The sequence below is a fragment of the Nicotiana tabacum genome, chromosome 11 (assembly GCF_000715075.1).
Source record: "Nicotiana tabacum cultivar K326 chromosome 11, ASM71507v2, whole genome shotgun sequence".
NCBI lineage: Eukaryota > Viridiplantae > Streptophyta > Magnoliopsida > Solanales > Solanaceae > Nicotiana > Nicotiana tabacum.
This window is the reverse complement of record NC_134090.1, coordinates 22,317,351-22,340,534: the sequence shown is the minus strand read 5'-3', so window position 1 is coordinate 22,340,534 and position 23,184 is coordinate 22,317,351. Positions and strand designations below refer to the sequence as shown.

General features: G+C 36.4%; 2 protein-coding genes across 2 annotated transcripts; one reads left to right on the top strand and one right to left on the bottom strand.

Annotated features, from left to right (window-relative positions):
• Positions 1-7,409: 7,409 nt before the first annotated feature.
• On the top strand, positions 7,410-12,985 carry LOC107771872 (ribonuclease H2 subunit A). Its single transcript, XM_016591334.2, has 8 exons — positions 7,410-7,618; positions 7,712-7,783; positions 9,540-9,663; positions 9,749-9,836; positions 11,621-11,758; positions 11,858-11,945; positions 12,049-12,169; positions 12,584-12,985. The coding sequence occupies exons 1-8, from the start codon at positions 7,534-7,536 to the stop codon at positions 12,759-12,761; spliced, it is 894 nt and encodes a 297-aa protein (XP_016446820.1). The 5' UTR covers positions 7,410-7,533; the 3' UTR covers positions 12,762-12,985.
• A 3,277-nt stretch (positions 12,986-16,262) lies between these two features.
• On the bottom strand, positions 16,263-18,143 carry LOC107771874 (uncharacterized). Its single transcript, XM_075224912.1, has 2 exons — positions 17,882-18,143; positions 16,263-16,798 (listed from the first exon to the last, which is right to left on the bottom strand). The coding sequence occupies exons 1-2, from the start codon at positions 17,964-17,966 to the stop codon at positions 16,488-16,490; spliced, it is 396 nt and encodes a 131-aa protein (XP_075081013.1). The 5' UTR covers positions 17,967-18,143; the 3' UTR covers positions 16,263-16,487.
• Positions 18,144-23,184: the final 5,041 nt, after the last annotated feature.

Below are 23,184 nucleotides of genomic sequence, written 5' to 3'. Positions count from 1 at the left end.
AGATAAAGGAGGAGAGTCAAGGTCTTCGGACGCCAAAGCAACTACCTCGATAATCTCCGAACTCGTAAAAACTCCAAATCAACAACCACCATACCTGGAAGTACCTGGATTTGCACACAAAGTGCAGAGTGTAGTATGAGTATAAACGACCAATGTACCTAATAAGTAACAAAACTAACCTTTGGGCTGAAAGCAGTGACGAGCTCAACAAGTACAGTCTAAAAATAAAAATAACAGTATATAAATGTAGACATGCTTTCCAGTTAAGAAGTTAAAGCTCAAACAGATAAAATATGCCAAGTGTGACTGAAATGAGAAATGATACATCTCTATATCTACATGTCAATTATGCATGCCAACTGTAATGCAACGCAACGATAAAAATCATATGCATCACTCTCGGAGTATCAATGCAGTCAGTCCTCCCTATCACTCAATCCTCACAGCCACTCAGTCCTCATAGTCACTCAATCCTCACAGTCACTCAGTTCTCCCAATCGCTCGGCACTCGCACTTAGCACACGCACTCAATAGGAACATGTGCTCACTGCTTATAAGTCAGACTCTGGAGCGGGAGATCCTGCCCAAGCACTAAAATAAGCCAATCATGGCTTGAATCAACAAAGCCTGAGGCGACGTGCAACCAGATCCCATAAATATCCTCACAATCCGTCCCCCGGCCTCACTCAGTCATCAATCTCTCCAGTCTCTCAGGCTCACAATGTCATGAAAATCATCCCAAAAATGATGATATAGTATATCAATAAATGGTTAGAGACTGAGATATGATATGCAAATGATAGATGTGATTGAGTACATAATTACAAATTAAGCAAGTAATTCAACAACAACATGAACTCTGTGGGTCCCAATAATACTAGCACGTAGCCTAAGAATAATTTGTAATATGAGTCACACAGCTCAGTTTCTTTAACACATAAAGAATACATGGATAATGACAAGATTATTAGACTACACAGCTCTACAGAATCGGTTGAGTCATAATTTCTATGGTGCACGCCACACGCCTGTCACTTAGGATGTGCGTCACCTCCACACCAATCACATAACACGTAATTCAGGGATTCATTCTCTTAGAATCAAGTTTAGAAATGCTACTTACCTCAAACTGTGCAAATCTCTACTCCAATAAGCCTTTGCCTCACAAATTGGCCTCTGAACTCCTTGAATCTAGCCTCAAATAAATCGATACAATCAACATGAGCTATAGGAATCAATTCCATATGAAAATACTAAGTTCTTAACCAAAAGTCAAAAAATCAACTCAAAAGGTCAACCCCAGGCCCACATCTCGGAATCCAACAAAAGTTACAAAATCCGAACACCCATTCAACCACGAGTCTAACCATACCAAATTTACCAAATTTCGACACCAAATTGTCACTCAAATGCCCAAATTTTACTTTCCAACCCCTACTCCAGAACTCCCAAAATTGCACCTTAAAAACAAGTAAACTAGGTGGGAAATTAAATGGGTAATCAATATTATTGAATAAAAATGATCAAAAGTGGCTTACCTTAAGAAATCACTCAAAACTTCTCTTAAAAATTGCCTTAATCTGAGCTTGTAAAGTCCAAAAATGATAAAAACCTCGGAACCTTTCATTTTTTAAACACTGCCAGTGGTTCCGCTTCTGCGGTCCAAATAGTAGCTTCTGCGGTACCGCTTTTGCAGTAAAAAATCTTCTTCTATGGAAAACACTCAACTCCCGACCTCGCGCACCTGCGACCAATCTTCCGCATCGGCTGGTGCGATTCTGCGAGAAATCATCCACTTCTGCTGACCTCAGCCTTGTCTCCCATAATTCGCATATGCGGAGACCCTGCCGCATCTACGGGCTCGCAGATGTAGAAATTCCTTCACACGTGCAACCGCTGCCCAACTCTTCCCTTAATTCCCAAAATTTCGCTTATGCGGTCATGCACCTGCGACCAATCTTCCGCAGGTGCTATGGTACTAGACATCAACAGCCCAGAAATTTCCCCTAAGTCAAAATCCAATCCGATGTCCATTCAACTCATCCTCGAGGCTCCGAAGACCTTAACCAAATATATCAACAAGTCCTAAGCTATGATGCGAACTTAGTCGAGGCCTAAAATCACATCAAACCACACCATAAATACGAATTGCACTCCAATACAAGCCTAATGAAAACTAATGAATTCCAACTTCTACAATTGATGCTGAAACCTATTAAATCAACTCCGATTAACCTCAAATTTTGCACACAAGTCATATATGACACAACGGAACTATTCTAATGTCCGAAACCAAAATCCAACCTAGTAACCACAAAGTCAACTATCGGTCAAACTTTTCAACTCTCCACACTTCCATTTTTTCAACTTTCGTCAATACAAGCCAAAATCAACTATGGACCTCCAAATCACTATTCGGACACACTCCTAAGTCTAAAATCACCCCACAGAGCTATCAGACCAACAAAACTCCATTTCGGATTCATTTACACATAAGTCAACATCTAGTCAACCCTTTCAACCTAAGCTTCCAACATTGGGACTAAGTGTCCCTATTCATTCCGCGACATCCCCAGAACCAAACTAACTACCCCGACAAGTCACATAACTACAATTGAGTATATAATAAGTAGTAAATAGGAGAACGTGACTACAACACTCAAAATGATCGGCCGAGTCATTACAGTGAACAAACAAGGATATACATAGATTGAAGTTGTTGACCCGTGGTTGCAGCTTAATCCTACACCTTTAATATGGTGCAGAAGAAGAAGAAAGGGGAACTTTTAGAAATGACTATTGTTTGGAGGTTTATTGTTGGGCGTAGCTATAATTTAGCTAATTACATTTCGTATCTACTAATTGCTTACCATGGGATGTATGTTAATGTATTTAATTCGGTTGTATACACTGTATTCAATTCACATGTATTCATTCTTATATTTTATATTGTATTCAATTTCACTGTATTAAATTTAGTTGTATTCAGATAATAGAAATTACTCCAAGAAATAGGGTGTATGTCGCTCTATTGAATTCGGTTGTATACACTGTATTCAATTCAACTATATTCATTCTTATTATTTTATATTGTATTCAATTTCACTGTATTCAAACAACAAAAAATTACAAAAAATAATGATATTCGATTGTATTCAATTTACTATATTCATTCGTAACCGCTTTTACACTATATTCAATTTACTGTATTTAATTCGGTTGAATTCAAACAATAAAAATTCAAAAAATACAGGGACCTACCACAAAAAATAACTTTCATGATACATAAATACAGGCGAAATACAACAAAATTATATGTAAGGCCCCGTGAAATTTCTACTCAAAAAACCGAGCTCTCATTTTTGCGACCCATTATGCGGCCGCATAATAACAATGCGGGGCGCATATCTGCCGCAGAGTGAGTCAGTATGTTGGCCAAATTGAGGAAAACTACGCGGACAATTATGCGATCGCATAATCGATATGCGGGCCGCATAGTCGTTGCATAACCTCCTTGGGATTTTTGCATAGGGCAGTTTTGCGGTGCATTATGCGACCGCAGAACAGGTATGCGAACCACATATTGGTCGCATACCCGGGAAGAGTATCCAGGTCTGAGGGCCACTTTTGTGGTCCCTTTTGCGGTCCGCATATCAGTTATACGGTCGCATATATGCAACCGTAGATCGAGTCGGGTCTCCTATTTTCTAACTTTTAGAACCCGACCCCATTCCGTTAAAATACCCCATTAGATTCTCTTGAGCTAATTTCTACTGTATTTAGAGTGAGAGCAATAGTTCTAGAGGGGAGAAAATGATCCTCACCAAGCCTCTACTCAATCCTTGCCCAAATCCTCGAAGATTATCAAGTAAAAGTACTAGTCCTTCGTCCTAAGGGGTAAGAACTTGTGCTCTAACCTTCGATTTCGAAATTCCTACTAAAATAAGTAATTAACAAATGGGTTCATGAGTATAAGGGTTGATTGTCTTGCATGCATGTATGATAAAAGGGTATGGGGATATTGTGAGCTAAGAATGTAACAAATGGGTGTAGGATGATAGAACGTTTTCCCCAAAAGACCTTAAAAATTCACAATGCACACTTAGTATTTGATAGTGTGCTCAAGTGAGCTAGAATCTCGATTATCTCTCTAATTGTTGGTTCAACTTGTAATTCTCATAAAATAGATCGAAGTGGCTAAGATTTACGTATGTAAGGCTAACCCTCTTCTTTTTAGCGTTGAATTCTTGGTTTCCGAATAGTTGGCGTGAGTTCCGGATTGATCATACTAGATGGATTGCATTAATGTGTTTGGTTGACAGACTTTTGTTCCAAATTGTTCTATGTGTTTACTCTGAAATCATGATAGTTGAGAATGTGATTATGTTTTTCAAGTGTTATTATCTTTCCTTATGTGTGCGTGCCTTATATAATAACCCCTTATCGACATGGATGATGAAGCTATATGAAATAATAAATAAGGGGAAAGACTTGAATTGTAACAATGTATCCGAGTGCCAAGAAATAAACTAATAAAAGAGGTGTGTGGTGCCATGTAATGGAAAAATGGAAAGAAATGTGAACTAAGGAATAATTGAAAGAGGTTATGTCCCAAGTGAGATGGCTTAACCGATCGGGCCGAGATCGGACGCCATGCTGTACACATGGTGGCATTTACATTGGATTTCTGATTATCATTATGGATTTGGATATGTCTCACTTGGGATGGGCTTAGCCGGTCGGGTTGAGACCGGACTCCGTATAAAATCACGATGGCATTATGGGTTATGACACTTGGAACTAAAGAATATTAACCTAAAGGAATGGAAAGACTTAACTGGAACTATGTGAACCTTATTTGGTGTTTTCCTTATAATCCCGTGAAGTACTTGTTGATGTTATAACTGCCTTCTATTCGTTCACTGTTCATCCTATTAAGAATTGTGTTTTCCTTACATACTAGTACTATTTGACAGTACTAACGTCCCTTTTGCCGGGGGGCGCTACATCTTTAAATGGATGTAGGTGGTTCCGTTGCTGATAGTGCCGATCGCAGATAGTGGTGCTCTCTTTCTCTCTTCACAGTTGTGTTGGTGAGCCCCCATTTCTCCCAGGGGTTTTGTAGTTCTTATTTTTTGTAAATTTTCATATTTTGAGGTATAGCCGGGGCCTTGTTGCCGGCATTGTCATTTGGTCTTCTGTATCCTTAGAGACTCCGTAGACGCTTATGTGGGTCATGTACGGGTGCCGGAGTGGTCATAGGATCACATTGTATTTTAAAACTTTTCTCCACTAGACTGTCAACTGTATGTACTTTTGGAAACTTAACTATGGCATGTTGTATTTAAGTAAGAATCTAACTAGCAATGTTTATGCATTTATATAACAACTCTCTCTCCCATGTTTAATAGTTGGTGATGCATTACTTCTTCGGATATAAAATGAGTCGGTTAAGGAAGGATAGATTGGCTTGCTCGACCCGGTTCGCTCGGTTGCGCGCCGGTCGCGCTCCCCGATGATTGGGGTGTGAAAAAATAGAATACACTCAAAATTGAGTGCATTTATGCAAAATATAATGTATTTGTATCATTTTATGTGACTCAATAACAAAGAAGAGAAGAAAGTTCGCCGGAGATGGCGTCATCCGGCCAAACAAAGCACTATATACGTTGTATTAAAACTAAAAATGAAGACGAACAAAAATACTACCAGATCTGAGAATAAACTATCACATGTATCTAACAAAATTTGGTCAGGCGAATAGACTTAGATGTGAGATAGAAAGAAGGAGAAGAAGCCATGGATTCTGGCATCTCCGATATGTTAGATCCAAGATCTGGTGAGGTCCCGATCTTCGTCCTCCATTATTTTTGTCACCGGTAATGGACCCATCACGACTTCGTGATTTTCAGATATAGATCTGACGATGGAGATGAGAGAAGGGGGGGGGGGGGTGAGAGAGAGAGAGAGAGAGAGAGAGAGAGAGAGAGAAGAATAGCTGGTTGTTGTACCAAAATCCGGTCAGATAAATGCACTCATATATGAGATACAAAGAAGGAGAATGGATTTCGGCATCTCCGTTAGATCCAGATCCGGTGAGGCCTCCGATCTTCCTCTCTATTATTTTCGCCACCGATAATGGACCCATCGCGATTTTGTGATTTTGAGATCTAGATCTGAGGGTGGAGATGAGAGAAGGAAAAAGAGAGGCAACAACCACCTTATATGAATATATTTGAGAAGTTTTACTGGCCGATTATTATAAATCTATTGACATAACTCCTTACCGAACTAACATTATCTGCTTGCTGAATTAGTTACATTTTGTTTGCACACCGAAGATTATCCAATCAAGCTTTCTATTGGTGATTATCCTTGAGAGACCTAAGAGTTGATTTTGTATCTGGTGTTCTTTTAGGGGTGGGGGCGCAAATTAAAATAAAAGGAGTACCTAAAGTGAGAAAAGAAGAGAAAGAGAGATGCAGCTGCTTCGTTGGGCTCCGGTAGAGCTCCGCCGAAGAAGATGACTGGCTGAACGACAGCCTTGCCGAGAACGAAGAGAGAGGGAAAAAGAGAGAGAGTTGAGTGAAAAGTTGAGGGATCAGTTGTATATATTTGTACTTTGCTATAAAATATAAATAGTGACTATAAATAGTAATATTTTTAAAGTACTTTGGTTTATAATAAAATATGGTGCATTATTTAGCTATAGCATGTAACATTTTCAAGAAGAAGGAGTAGTGTTTTTTGTTCATTATGGACCGGGCCTAAGATCACGTTTAGCCCAGCTGCCTGGGCCTTGTTGGATTGGTTTGCATTTTGCACGAAATACAAAATTGGTTGGTTGACCGAAATTAATTCTATTTGCTAGCAAAAAAAGTATATAAAATATGTATATAAACATAATTATATATATAAAAATTATTAAATTACATATTTTTGAAAACGGCTAAAAATATAAAATTTTTCTTGTATTTTGGGAGGACCTATTTTCAACTGCTTAGACTTGAAGTTACAATTGGTCTTTATTAGCCCAATCCGGTTTGGTTAGAGTCCACAATAAAATTATGCTAAATGACTTATAACCTGTTTGGCTAAGCGTTTAAAATTTGCTAAATATGAAAAATGATTTTAGAATATAATTTTGGTAAAAAATAATTTGTATTTGACTAATTAATTTAAAAAGTACATTTAAATATTAATTAATATTTGGTCGAGCTTTTAAAAAATACTTTTAAATATATTTGTCTCAAAAGTAATTTTAAAAAGTACTTTTATTCAAAAGTACCTTTTTTTTCCTTTCTAAATATTTGGCCAAATACTTTAATTTTGAAAAAATAATATTTTTGGTCAAACTGGCTATTATTGTTAAAGCCTGAGGGTTAAAAAAAATACACGAGTTGAAAATGGATAGTCTCGTGGAGAAGTGAGCCCCTTTCTGGCGGGAAGTGAGCAGAGAGAGAGAGAGAGAGAGAGAGAGAGAGGGAATAGGGCAGTGATTGTGAGAGGGGTTTGGGGTGGTGGGCAGCCGAAATGGGTTCCTTAGGACAGCTTCCGATATGGGCATCGAAACCTTGTATCATGGGTATTGACGAAGCTGGTCGCGGTCCTGTTTTAGGTACTCCCTCCTTTATTCATCCCTTCTTTTGCTCTTCACTGACTGCTGGGGGATGCATTTCTGTTTAAATCCTTATCTGCATATGATTTACAGGACCAATGGTGTACGGATGCTTGTACTGTGCACGCTCGTACCAGAAGACTCTTTCCACTTTACAATTTGCAGGTAACTTATTAAGACACTTAGTTCTTTTTTATTTTATTTTATTTTTGCTACCTGAGCTCACATTTCCAGTTCAAATCCCCGAATAAACGAGGATAATTACAGCAGACTAATATTAGTCAAAATTATAATGGATCCTCGAAATATTGAGTATGTGGATGTACTCTCCTAGGCGTGCTCTATATCAGGGGTTATAATTTTAGATTAGAAAGGATTCCATAGACCAAATAGAGCAGAATGGATATTTAAGATTCATATAGTCTATGTTAACTAGTCTGGATTGAGGCGTAATTCAGGGGCGAAGCCACCTTTTGCTTGTCGAAATATTACGAAAATTTACTTTGTGTATATAAGTAAAATATTAGATTTTAGATGTATATAACATAGATCGAATACCGTTTGTCAGGAAATTTTTTATTTCTTTCAAGTTTGAACACCCTTGGGGAACTTTTTGGCTTCGCCACTGGCGTAATTGTTGTTGTTGATGTTGTTCCGCCTTTACTCTTTGATATACATTGGATTTGGATTTGGATTTGGATTTGAGTATCTTCTCTAAGGATGCATTGAGTGTTTTAGTTGCTTATATTTGTTTTGGCATGTTTGGCTGCCTACTACTCATTCTTGTTGATGGAGTGTCTGCTTGTTCTTGAGTTTTGATTTGATGATGAAGTGCTGCCAAATGGGCACTGTGCTTGCGCCTTGCAGTTTTTTTAAGACGATAATCAATGTATACTATGTCACATTTCTAATATGCAATCGATTTCTTTCTGACTTACAATTTGGTGCAATGAAGAACTAGTAAACATTTGAAGGAAATGCTGAGCTCAATGTAGAACAAAACTATTGCAGAAACTATTCATCATGCGCATAGTTAGTAGACGCTTCAACAGAAAACAATTTACTTGAATATAAGAATCAGCAGTAAATTTATATGTACTAAAAAAAGAAATGTTCTTCTAGGAGTGTGCCAGCCAGTAAAGGCACACATTTTGTTTGGTGTGCCCCCTCCCAGTAATTTAATTCTATTAATGCTGGTTTTCAGAGCACGCAGCAATATGTGCATTTTGATTTGTTGTAATTATACAAGTGTAATTGAGTTATAACGACGACGTTCAATTGAATAAGCCTCTGATTTCATCGTATCTAGGTTTATCATGTTTTGGATGTTTATAGGTTTTGCGATGATTAACAGTGTTAGAAGTTGCCATATCAACTGTCCATGAGGTTTATCTTCTACTAGGAGTAGACACAACTAACTCAAACGGTTATCTATCTAAACACGGTCTCTCAATTGGCATCTCTTCATTCCTCTTTTTTTTCTGTTATACTCAAGTGACTGCACCTTTCTCATTGCTTCTTGAGACTGTTGGGGTTTGTTTTCTTTTTTCTCAACTCAGAGAAAGTGAGCATCACTATTTCAGTTTTCATATTTGTTCATTTCTCTTTTCCTTTCCTTTCTTCCTATTGGGTCTGTGATAACTGAATCCACATAGAGGTGTTGCGTATAGAATTATAAGACTTCCTTCCTTAAAGTGCGAAGATGATCGTTTAAAATTTTACAGCAAATCTTCAGCTGGGTGAATGTAACAAAAAGAAGCTATATATCCTGATTAAATTGTTAGAGAAAATACTGGATGATTGGCATTAGATTTCATGTTGTTTTCTCTACATATAACAAATAACTATATTACCTGCAAATTTCTTTCATGTTCATGCAGACTCAAGAACTTGTTTTTCTTTTTTGGGATAAACAATACAGACTCGAAGACTTTGAAAGAAGAGAAGAGGGAAGAATTATTCGAGGAATTAAAGACAAATGAATCCATCGGATGGGCGGTTGATGTAATAGATCCAAGAGATCTCTCAGCCAAGATGTTAAAGAAGTTTGTACATAACTCTCTTTTGGTTTATCATACTCCAATTTTATCAACTCCTCACATATTTTTTTTCTTTTCTACTTGTTGACAGAACCAAAATAAATCTTAATGAAATATCACATAATTCTGCAATTGGCCTTGTAAGGAAGGCACTGGACCTTGGCGTTCTTTTAACTGAGGTATACTTATCTTATTTTGAATTCGATAGACTTGCCTCCCTTGAAGATGTCTATGCTGCATAGACTAGTGTTTTCTTTTAGCAAAAGGGGAAACTTACATTTTCGTGGAATATGTGTACGTCCAACTTCCAGACCCCACTAGTGGGATTATACTGGGTGGTTGTTGTTGTTGTTGTTATGTGTACGTCCAACTTAGTTTGTCCCAGTTTTTACTGAAAATTGGTGCAGAAGAAGATATGCCCCTTCTTGTTTGGGGGGTGGGGGTGACGTAAGGAAATAATAATATAAATTATAGAGAGTCAAGGAAGGACTTCAGGTGCATTTACTATGCTATATGAGGCTTTGGGCTTAAGAATTATCCCTTTTGCTCTACAAACAAACATGGGAATCCAACAGAATGATAGGGTGATTTCTGGTGGTAAAGTCGGTGTCTATCAAACAACTCCGACTCAAGTTGGTCATATGGAACACCACACCATAAAAGAAGAGAAAGGGATAGGTTGAATAACTTGAATCATGTTGGTAGAGCCAAACCTACCAACTCTGTAGTGATGCTGATCAGAAAACTGATTACTCACTGTTACTCTATCAGATCTGTTTACAACATACCACTCAGCTCTCCAACTTCTTTCCCTGGTTGTGCTGCTTGTGTTCGGGAGACTATTATGGTGCTGACTACCAGCTAACTCTACATTCAACCTTCCGACTTTGTTTCCTGGTGTATTTGATGCTTTGGTTGATGGTTGAATAAAAAGTTAAATGTGTGTCCTACCACTCCTGATTCCACCCAATCCCCAGTAAGAGAACAAAATAAGGAACGGAGAAGAGAAGAATGAGAATTTCTGTTTTATGGCTCCTGTTTCTTTTTCGCTAGTTAGCGTACATAGAGATCCTGACAAGAGTGGGTTGCTCTAGTGGACAAGAAAAACTGAAATATATCAGATAGAGGAACTTTACTTCAACTATCTTTGCTATTTTAACCAAAATATAAATCAATCAATCCCAAACTAGTTGAGTTCGGCTACAGGATGCACAACCGATTTAGAGGATTCATCATAATTAGACTATTTTTATGTTGTTCGTCTACTCACAACAAACTCTCCTCCTTTATTTGGGCTTGAAACCGACTATGCTTTGCATAGCTCACATTGGAAAGTTATTCTAACCAAAATAAAATAAATCTGCCTCGTTCAGCTCCGGATATCTACAGGCTATCTTTTTCTTAATTGACAAACTTATGTACCAGCTTCTGAAATCCAACCTCTAGCCAGTTTGCTATACTTGATAGATGAGGCTGCGATGTACATAACATATCGCTGGAACAAAGCTCTTTTATGTCAAAATTTAAGACCACATACTCAACCAGACTAAACTGTTTGCATTTTACCTAGCTCTTAGCAGCTCCAAGCTCAACCTAGAGTCCTACAGGTGATGGCATCTTTTGTCCACATATACTGGTTAGACCTCAACATTTCCACATTTACTTTTTCAGAATGCAACATTCTCCTCTTGTGCATGCCGCGCTCTCTCTGCCACAAACAACCCAGTATATCTAACCAAAAAATATAGCTTCCTTGATTTTGGTCATCACACCTTTACTTTTGTTAGTATACTATATGATATAAATTGCTCCAGAAGACATAAACATCAGTAGTTTTCCTGGATGCCTGTACTTCTCTAAGAAGCAAAAAGGAAACAAATAACATTTACAAATGAAGTATATATTTTACTCCACAAGTTATTTAGACATTGTCAGAAGCAATGCACTAATAAATCCATTTCAGGTTTATGTGGATACTGTCGGTGATCCCGAAAAGTATAGAGTGAAGCTCTCTGAAATATTTCCAGCAATCAAATTTGTTGTTGCAAAAAAAGCTGACAGTCTTTACCCCGTCGTAAGTGGAGCCAGTATTGTTGCAAAGGTGATTTGGGATCTGCCACTTTGTCTCGCTCTATTCATCTTCCTTTGTAAGACTAGAATCTGAAAGTAAAATTTGATGTCATTTTGAACCATCTTTCAGGTTACTAGGGACCGAGCCTTGCGGGATTGGGTGCTTGATGAAACTGCTGAGAACATGCAAAGGAACTTTGGATCTGGATATCCTGGAGGTATTTTTTACTTCCATTCAGTTAAAGTTGGGATGATATGTTGCTAGATTCTAATATCTTACTCAAAATGGACGGGCAATTTGGCATCCATTTTTGCCGGTAGATCCTGAGACAAAAGCTTGGCTGGATCATCACAAACATGGAGTTTTTGGGTTCCCAACCTTGGTCCGTTTCAGCTGGGGAACATGTAATTCATACTCCAAGGATAATGTTGAAGTACTATGGTGAGTCCATTTATAAATCCCATAAAACATTTCACATGATTAAACTTTAATATGCAATTGGAGCATGCAGGGATCCTTGTATTTATCATCTCATATTTTTTCTTTCTCCTGAAATCCCTCTTGTGTGGTTAATCATATCAATCAGTTTATTTTTCCCCTCTAAATCTTTTCATTTGCTGGCCTATAACCATTGGAAATTTGTCAGGATAAGAAAACATTCTTTAAAAGAAAGAAAAAGCATCCTCGTCTCTATTGAGCTATTCTTCTGATAGGTGTCCTCTACGGCTCTTTAATAGAGAGTTGGAACTTGGAAATGAGTGAGAGCTAAATAAGTTTTTCCTACTTCAACATAGGCAGTTCAAGCCATATTGCTATTATTCTTTAATGTGGATCCTATTTATGTGGTTTCCATAGGGAATCTGATGCCAATGATGAAGATGAATCCAACGGAAGAGCTAGTAAGCGGCAGGTGAAGCTAACTGATATTGGTTTCACAGGTGTAAAGAGGAGAAGTGAAGATATCGAGTCAAGTGGGAAAGGTCGTTGCAAATTCTTCCAAGCTCGTAAGCTTGAACTCCTCTCACAGTTTTGAAGGACACAATTCACAGTTTTTCATAGGATGAGAACCGTTGCTTCAAACCTCATTCATCTAATCTAAACTAGAACAGTGAAATTGGTTCCTTCGACATCCTTTCCTGATGGTGATTAGATTACTTTGTTAAATACCTGCTAGCTGATTGAAAAAAGTGTTGACCAGATTTGTAAAATGTCATAACATCATTTAGGATTATTCATACTTTTTCTCTCTGGATACCACAGTTTTTGTACTCGCCGAGTCCAGCTTGCAGCTCCTGGAATATCTTCTGCTTTCTGCAGACAAATAGCATCTTAAAGAACTACGATCATCCCATTTTTCATTGTCATATTTCACATAGGTTAAACTCCTTATTACATCTCAGATAGGATGTAGCTGCTGAATTTTCCCGGTGCGTATACCCAGATCTGTCTCGTCCATTAAAAAAAATAATCGAATGACGGGATCCCTTGTGCACAGGGCTGTCCTTTAATCGAATGACGTATTTGTTCCTTTTTTTCTTTCTTTTTCAGAGTATAGGGTGCTAGATGATCTTTATAATGGTTAGATATCTAATGGCGTTGTCCTAGGAATGAGTTGACAACTACTCCTATAGTTCTTAGATTCCCAGATCAATCAGGTAGAAAAAGCATTTAGTATTGGCCATTCTTACCAAATATCCAAGTGTAAATGGAGACCTATCTTGATTAACCTGAGGTATCATACTTTTGGACTTTTCTTACTCAGAATCACTTATATTATATGTTATTTCATACCGAGGCGGAGTCAAGATTTTAACTTTATGGTTTATGAATGTTAGAATGATGACTTCAAGTGCTTATAACTGGGTTCTAAATTTAATATTTGTACATATTTAATGAATTCCTTAACACAAATACATTGTTTGAGCGAAGTTTCAGGGTTCGGCTGAACTCGTAGCTGGGCTTCTTTTCATGTGTGGTGTTTGATGTATCTTCTTTCCACATACCTTGCTTCTAGCTTTAGAACTCAGATACAAAAGGACAGTTCCACCTCATTGAGGATTTCTTCACGTTTAGGCACCCTTAATCTAAAGCGAGAATGAGTTGTTTGAAACATTTCTGGGCTTATTTCTCTTAAGTTTATGATCCACAAACGTTTGAAAGTAGCTTCTCTATGTTTTGTCTTCACAACTGTCCTTAAATTTTCGCCCTTTATTCCCCGAACAATCTCTATGTCTGGATATTTTGGAGTTAAATACTTGATTCTGAGCATGAATTTTAGATGTGGAAAGAAATGACCTATACTATATGCCAAGTTTGAATTTTCTGCTTAAGGTTATGTTGCACATTTAAATCAAAGTATGCATCGGATGAGAATAAGTTCTTTTCAAATCTTGAACTTTGAGTAGATATTGTGGAGAAATCATATATCAATTCTCTTCTGGTGAAAGAAATAAAAGAAGAGGAGTTCCAACAGGGAAAGTAAAATATTTGTTTAGGAAGTATAAGCAAGAAGAATTAAGTATAAAAATAGGTAAGTTACTCTGCGATGAAAGTCGTTTTTCAGGAAAATATTTTGCATAAAAAAAAGTTATTTTTCTAGTATTTGATTACTAAAAAACTTCTCCGAGAAAAATCATTTTTCATCACAAGGGGAAAGATGACTCTTCACGCTTATTGACGAAAGTTATTTTCCTTATAACTGGGAGACAAAAAGGAGGAAGGATGGATTTTCACTTCCCTTCTATATCAAACATTTGAAGGTGAAGGATCTTACTTGTTGAACCTAACATAGGCAGGTACTTTGAACAAATCACTATTAAATTCAAAAGGCACATTACCTTTGACTGCTGGAAGAAAAGATAGAGACTCCACATTTCCCACCACTAGAAGGAATGAATCTCACAAGCATTTTCTCATTTCTTGATGAATTAGAACTAAGTACCACAAATCTATGGCTGGAAAGCATAGGCAGAATCAGGATTTCACTTTATGCTAATAACTGATTTCTAAATTTGATATATGTATATATTTAATGAACTTTTTAATACGAATACGCTCTTTGTGCAAAAACTTCTGGGTTCGGCTGAATCCGTATCTGGACTTCCAGCTCCACCCTCCCGAAAAGTTAGGTGCAGAGTACTATTTAGTTTCTTGATTCCTATCTCTTTTAGTATTCATTCCAATAAAAGAATGATAACTAACTATGACAAAAAACAAAAGGGAAGATTGATTCTTTTAGAACAAAGTAGCAGATGGGGCACGTCTGTCTACTAATCTAAGTAGGAAAATACATGCACTTGCCTATGAGTTAGGTTTAAAACCTAAAAGGGAAAGGTTAGTTTATATAGATAATGCCTTTGAATTCAAAACAGGATAAAAAGAAAGCTTAGAAAACGTATAATCTGATGTGTATTTCTTATAAAAATGCAGTGGACTATAATTGGATGGCTTATATATACTACTCTTTGACATAATAAGTTTATAGTAGTTGGTGTTAGGCAATTGGGGCATCTTGATTTTCACCTATGGTATGGGTTTCCTAGTATTCTAGAAATATAGCAGATGCTGATGAAGTTGTCCACTTGATTTAACTTTAAAGATTCCTTGGAGAAGTGATTGGAACATCTGTCCTTTTGTGGTAAAATTCATGATAATCAGGATATATTACTTTTTGACTTCGAGCCGAGCGTTTATCGGAAACATCGTCTTTTACCTTCTCAAGGTAGGAGTAAGGTCTGCGTACACATTACCCTCCCCAAATCCCATTTGTGGAACCCCATTTGTGCAATTACACTGGGCTTGCTGTTGTTGTTGAGGGACTTTCTGAATAATCTATACACTATTCCTCACTCAGTATTTATATCAAACCAATAAATGCAAGACACATATCTTACATGAACACATTTATTACTTAATCATAATTACATTATGTTCTTACTTTACTTTTTAATTACAACAACAACAACATACCCAATATTATCCTACACCGTGATATTTGGAGAGGATAGTGTGTATGCAGACCTTACCCCTACCTTGTGAGGATAGAGAGACTGAAAGCATAAGCACCACATTAATGAAAAATATAGATAAGAAGGGACAGTACCAAAAAGACATATAAAAGTAAAATAAAAACAAGACAGCAAGGTGATCAACAATGAAGGAAAATAATAGTTAGTCATAAAAACCTACCACCAACAGAAAGCGAGACTGCGCCAATAATGCTGACTTTACTTTTTATCTATTAAATTTAAATTATTTGGTTTAACCAAATAAAATAAAAATAAGGGAAAATCACAATCTTGTCATGCTTATTTTGTATACTTTTTTTTTCTTTCGATAAAAGTAGTGTCTGAATCAGTTTACATTGCATTCAAATAGTTACAAATCTTGAACTTCTCATAACTCCTAAGGTCTATTAAACTAGTTCTCAACAAGTTATTCCACTTTTCATTGTTATCAGCTAGTATCAATCGATAGGTAAGTGAATAGACCCGCAGAAAAAAAGAAGAAAAATAAGCTGATAAAATCCTGAATACAGAACTATAAAGCTTATCCAATCAACATGTTATACAATGGAAGTTTTGTAGGAAAAAAAAGGAAACAAAAAGACATAAACATCCTAATACATCCACAACTAATCAAAGTTGAAACAAACAGAGTACACAACAATCACTAGACAGATTTGACCCAATGTCATATAGGCCAAAGGCTCAAAACGAGACGAGTCAGGGATTCAGAATGACTACGTTGTACTCTCTTTTTACTCAATAAACACAGGGTCTTTAAGTACAATGCAAGCGAAGAACATTGCAGCGACGAAGGCTAGATATTCATTGTGGTTTCCGTGGCAGCTTGCAGCACCGCGATGGTGATTGTGGTGAGCATTTGCAGCGTAAATTGGTATGACATTCGACGATCCCTGATTCGAAGGAGATCGAGATTCTTCCCCTCCATTTCCTCCTTTACCACCAAAATGAGCTTCAGTATGGCCATATTTGCTGTTAACATCTATTGCTGTCTTTTCATGAACATTATGATTATTAAGTTGTTCTGCTACTACTTCTTTGCTATCTGCAAAATAGAAGATTTTTATGAATTAAGAATTCTGTAGTACACATTAATTACACTCATCAGCTGAAATCCTCATATACCATCATATTTGTAATAGTAAGAAATTGAGCACCTCAATAAGGTACAGAAAGACAGAGCCCCTATCTTCCAGTGTGGCAGAGCCAGAAATTCTAGCAAGGGGAATAGAAAAAGCAAGAGCAGCACACTTGGGACTCAAACCTATTACTACTTAAAAGTAATTTTAAGTTACCCATAAGATAATTTAAAATCACTCCGAAACTCATGCGAGCCCCTCGGGACTCCTCCAATTTCCAAACTATCTCGGCAAGTCCAAATACCCTATATAACCTTGTCACTACACTAGAAACTTTTTTTATGTTAAGTAAATTTAACAATTTATATATATACAAATATGATTATTTTTTCCTACTTACGCAATATAATTTTTCGGCAAAGGGAATCCCATTAAACTTCCTGTGTTACTTTAGCTCCTCCCCCACCCCTCGAGGAAAGTGACAGTTGGTTTAGAATATGGTTTTTATACACAATATATGGAATATTAGGAAACTATATTTTTTCATCAAAATAATATAATCCAACACCTTTTTGTGTGTGACCTTCTACCAACTTTTTTTTCTTGATTACTCTCTAAAGAACTCCAAAGCAAAAGCTAGTGCTATTGGGAAATCCAACTCGAGGCGGGGGGTGGGTGGGCGGGGGCACTTTTCCTACTGTATGATTCAGATGACAAGTAAAAGTCCATATCCCTTTACTAAAACAAGGTAAAACACAAAGTTTGCCTTTCATTAAGTAATTGGATTGCCTATGAATCAAATAATGAAAATCAGAACTTCAACTATTTGAGTTAAATAGAGAACAACAACAACAATAATAACATATACAGTATAATTTCACGAGCGGGGTCTGTAGAGGATAATATATACGCATACCTTACCCTTAACTTGCGAAGGTAAAGGGACTGAGTTAAACAGAAAAGAAACAGTAAATTTGAACAAATAAGGTGTAATGAAAGAGGAAAAGGGTATAAATTAAAGGGCTTAGATAGAGATGAAGAAGAAGTACCAGAAGGCAAAATCTTGGCCAGATATAAACCACATGAAAAGTAGAAGGCCAAAAGGAGCATTACTATCATTTTCTTGGTTCCCATTGAAGAACTCCCATGCGGAGAGCTTGATCTTATTCTCTTGTATTCTTTCCTACAGCCTTAAGCTGTGATTTAAGTCACTATTTATAGCCTTTGTTTATTCTTCCTGAATTGATCTTCTCACTAAAAAGAAACACTTTATATTAAAGTTAGAAAAGACAATAATTTCTTTGCTTGTCAAGAGTATGATCTTATCAGTAGTAGTAAAAAGATTTGATAAGTGGGGACTGAATATTAGTGGTACGAATCTTAGGACACGGTTTTATGTCTCTACAATTATTGAATTGCCTAAACCAACGGCATTATCAAAATTCTTAAGTGACGATTTGACTTAACGAAATTTAAGAAAAAAAAATATTTTCGATACATATATTTGTGTGCCTATAAATCATCTTATTAATGATAAAATAAGGCTATATTGTGGTCCGGACCCGGGCCTAAATGGGCCAAACGGGCCGGCCCAAACGGGCTTGGGCTTAGGCGGGCCGGGCTGAGGCGGTCCCGGACCAAACGGTTCCCGGCCTAACGGGCCAAATAAGTGGAACCGGCCCACTGCGGTCCTAAGCCCACATGACAATATCTTTCTTAGTCTTCCTCCCCCCAATGGAATGAGCACAACATGATACTAATACCACCATTAAAAGGAAAAAAAACTAAGGAAGATGTGCCAAAATACTAGTTACATATTAGTCTATGTATTATCTCTAACAAATCTCATAAATCCTTCAAGGTCCGTTGGAATTTTCGTTGGGGGTGCTGGAAATGAAGCTTGTTCATCACCACTTCCGGGCGAAGCAGCATCCTGCGCAAGTTCCGCTAGCATTTCTTCATAAGCTTCGTCTATCTCCGGTTGTGATTCTGCAAGTCCAAAATTTCTTCTTTCCGAACGGATCCAATCTCTGAAGAGTACTGATTTTTTCAAGCTCTCCCTCATAGACGCTCTATGATCACCGATTTGAAGTCTCGCTTGACTGAAAGCGCTCTCAGATGCCATTGTTGAAGCTTGAACACTTAAAATATCTCGAGCCATCCTTAAAAGAACCGGATAGTGTTTTTGTTTGTCCTTCCACCATTTCAAAACATCGAAGGAGCCGTCGGGATTCTCTGATTCAAGTCCCTGCGATAAATAAACTTGAAGCTCATTTAGTTGTGAACTATCACCAATATTATCACCTTGAGAACCCCGGAACTCCGTCCAAGAACCAAGGGTTTTTAAGCCCGCAGTTCTTTTAGATGATTGCGAACTAGACGAAGTAGGAGTTGGAACATTTGGTCTAGCATGATCTAAGGCAAGTTGATAAACATTATAAATTGTTTGAGCATTTATTTTAATTGAGGCTTTTGCATCTCCAAGTGTAGCAAATTCCTCAACTGAAAGTGATAAAGCGTTATAAATTTTTGAGTACCAAAAGTGAGGACCTCCTAATTTCATTATAGGATTTAACACTGCAGCAACACCAAAAATAGGGGGGATAGAGATTTTTTTTTAAACTTAGCTTTCATAGAAATAATAGCTTGTTGATAAATTACCCCACCCTCTGAAAATTGAGTAAATAAATTTGCAAGTGCTGCAATATAAACTAAACAGTTAGAAATTGTAGGATAATATTGCCCAGATAATTCATTTGTAGCAACATGAAATTGTTCTAAAAAGTCTACAAGCATTTTAATATTAGTTCAATCTTGATTTGTAAGGTGCTCATCATCATCATCACCTACACGAGCATTATATGTTCCGCTTATTGGGTTTCTATATTCATATGCAACAACTAAACTTTCATACATGTAATTCCATCTAGTCGGACAAGGTTTAGGAACCTTTCTTTCTCTAAGGCCAAATTCATCACATTTTTAAAAGTAATCTCTAAGTCTACTTCTACGGTTTGAATAAAAAAGCCAATTAAGAGCCATTTTAACCTTTTCAATTTCTACATTTAAAACTTTCATACCATTAAATATGACAAATACATCTAACATGAAAAATATTACTAAATGCAGGATTTAGTGTAGTTGTAAGCAAGCCTATAACATTAGTGTTACTAGAAGCATTATCCATTGAAACCGACATAATTTTATCTCTAATACAAAAATATCTACAAATATCTGCAACTGTGTTAGCAATAAACTTACCTGTATGGCGTGAATTAATTATTCTATAAGCAATAATGCGCTTTTGCATTATCCACTCCTCATCTATCCAATGACTTGTAACAGTTAGATAATCACAGTCATTACCACTTCTACCAATATCAGTAGTAATAGCAATGCGACAATCTATATGAGTAAATAAATAGCGCAAATATTATTCATATTCATGTTTATATTTATAAATATCACTCTTTACGGTTGCGCGAGACCATCCTTTATAAGTAGGATTAAAAACTCTTCTAATATAATGCACAAAATGAGGGTTAGAAGGAAAACTATAAGGTAAGCACATAACAGTAACCATTTTTGCCAATTCTTCACGATCTTTATTTGGACCATAATATAAAATGCCACCGATAGCAGTGTTAATTCCCGGTTGAACTAGATTTGAACCTGTACTAGGGTTAACCGTAGTATCTACACTTGTCTCCTCTTGCACAACTTTGATTTGTAAATATCTAGCTTTATCTCTAGGGTGTTTCAATATGTGTCTGGTCAAACTACCCGTACCGCTACGGTCTCCAGTATATTTATGAGCCATCAAAGACCCACAAGTTTTACACTTAGCCTTATTTTGTTCTCTTAGTTGAGTAAAAAAGTGCCAAACAAGAGATGTTTCGGGCCGTTTAGAAGGTTTTCTGTTAAAAGTAGGGGTTACTACAGAAGGGTCAGGCGGGACATCAGTTGGGTTATTAACAGGACTAATAGGTGTATCATCTAAATCCGGTTGCGTTTCATGTAAATCATCATTTTCCCCATCATTTTCAAAGATCATTTGATTAGGATAAAGAGCATTCATAACTTCTTCACTTAATTGTTGACCTGGTGCAATATCATGGTAAAATTGACTATCGGAAAATTGAAAACAAGGTTTATCACTATCAAGAATAATAAGTGGAGGAGGACGAGTAACTAGTCTGGGTCAGAGAGCTGGGGAAGAGTAGTAGCTTGGCGACTAGATTCACCAATTTTAAATTTTCTCTTACCCTTACCACCAAATATTTTTTCCAAAGAAAAGTCCATATTAATTATAATTATACCAAATAAAACAAACAAAACTATAATATTAAAACTTAAGAGTTGGAACGAGTTTACCGAATTGACGAACAACTTCTTGAAAATTGAATATCGTTGAAGACTTGAATACTTCAATTCACCAACTTCACAATTTTCACGAAATTGCAATAATAAGTAAGCAATTGTAGAAGAAAATTAGAGAGAGATTGATGAATTTGTGAGTAAAAATGAAAGAATGAGGGGGTATTTATAGTTAAAAATAAGAAAAAAGTGTAATTATAAAAAATTTGGGGTTAAAATAAAGTTTGGGGGTCAAATAGCTATTTTTTAAAGTTCCAAACGACTGAAAATTAAAGGCCAATGGCTAGATTTTAAAAATCTGACCATTGGCCCTTTTTTTTTAAAAAAATAGCCGTTGGGGCCCGTTTGGCCCGGTTGAACCGGCCCAGACCCGCCTGCCGGTCCCGGGCTAAACGGTCTCGGGCTCACGGGCTATTTGGTCAGGACCGGTCTGCTATGGGCTTTTGCACCACTAGAGACCGGCCCGTTTGAACCGGCCCATTTGGCCCGTTTGGCACGCGGGCCCGGATCGGTCCCGGGCTAGGCCCGGCCATAATACACCTTTATGATAAAATGAGAAATTTAATATTAAAAAAAAAATGTCATAAATTCTTTTAAAATAAATTAAAAAAGAAAGTGTGTCAAATATTTGGCACCTCTCACTTAAAGGTGTTTCATTCATTGGCCTACGGCCCTAACCCCACTCCTTTTTTATATTTATATTTTATTCCTTGGAGTGACCTGTGAAAAGAAAAGAGTTGGTGAGTATTTGATGTTACAATTTCAAAATATAATTAAGATGATAGCTCACCAATGATGAGTAGGGGTGTATATGGACCGGGTTGATTTAGTTTTTGTCAAAATCAAACCAAACTAAATCAATTATATCGGTTTGGATTGCTTCGATTTTGTTGGATATTTTCGGGTTTTTCGAATTTTCTGTTACTTAATTTTTTTTTCAATCTTACTTTGTTAAATTTTTGATAAGTAAAATGTTTAGTAAAAATTTAAAAATTAACGAACCTATTATCTATTAAAATATTATTATAGGAGAATTTTCTTAGTAACACATGATAGTTGTTGTTTTAGTCGTCTGACAATAATTTTTCGTTAATGTACACTTTCAAAGTTAACCGAACTTAGTAATTATACGTAAAAATCAATATGTACATATATAGTAATAACCACCTCAAATTCGAAAAAGATGTAAGAATTTAATAGATATTGCCATATGAATATGGAAGAACAAAGATATTGATGCATTTCCATAACATTTGACAAGAAAGTAATCATACATCCCATTATTTAAGGTTAATAAATATGGAACACTTGAGATAATATTAAATATATAAGAGAATCCCAAATATTTTCAGATATTTTTACAGAAAATTCTATTTAAAATCTTAAAAATATATATATAAAAAATATTTATATGTCGGTATGATTAGGATTTTTTTACTCAATACCAAACTAAATCAAACCAAATCTAATCGGGTTTTCTAATCAGTGTGATTTAACTTTTCGGTTTGGTACAATTTTTCGGTTCGATTTGTACAACCCTAGCACTAGCTATCTCTTTGATCTTTAGTTATCTCACCTTTCCTTTTGGGACCATAGATATGACGTCCTCTTTTCCTTTCTATTTTCCTTCGATTTTTTGTCTCATAATTTTAGCCAAACCTAAGTAATCTAAAAGGTATCAATTTCCATAAACTGTTCAACAAAAGTTGAGTACATCATTCTCCCTTATTTACTTGTTAATTTGGTTTGTGGAAAGTAAACAAAGGGTTCCTAACTGCCTATTTAATCTAATTAAGACAATTTTTAATATATGTAGTAGTCCAATAATTTGTGCCAAATATTATGCAAAATTCTTCAGTTGTGGTTCAAACTTGTTATGCGAAGATATTATTTCAATAATATTCCTAGCCATAGGTCATTCAAAATTTAAATTTTATGGGTTTAATTTTAGCATATTTTAAATCTACATAAATTG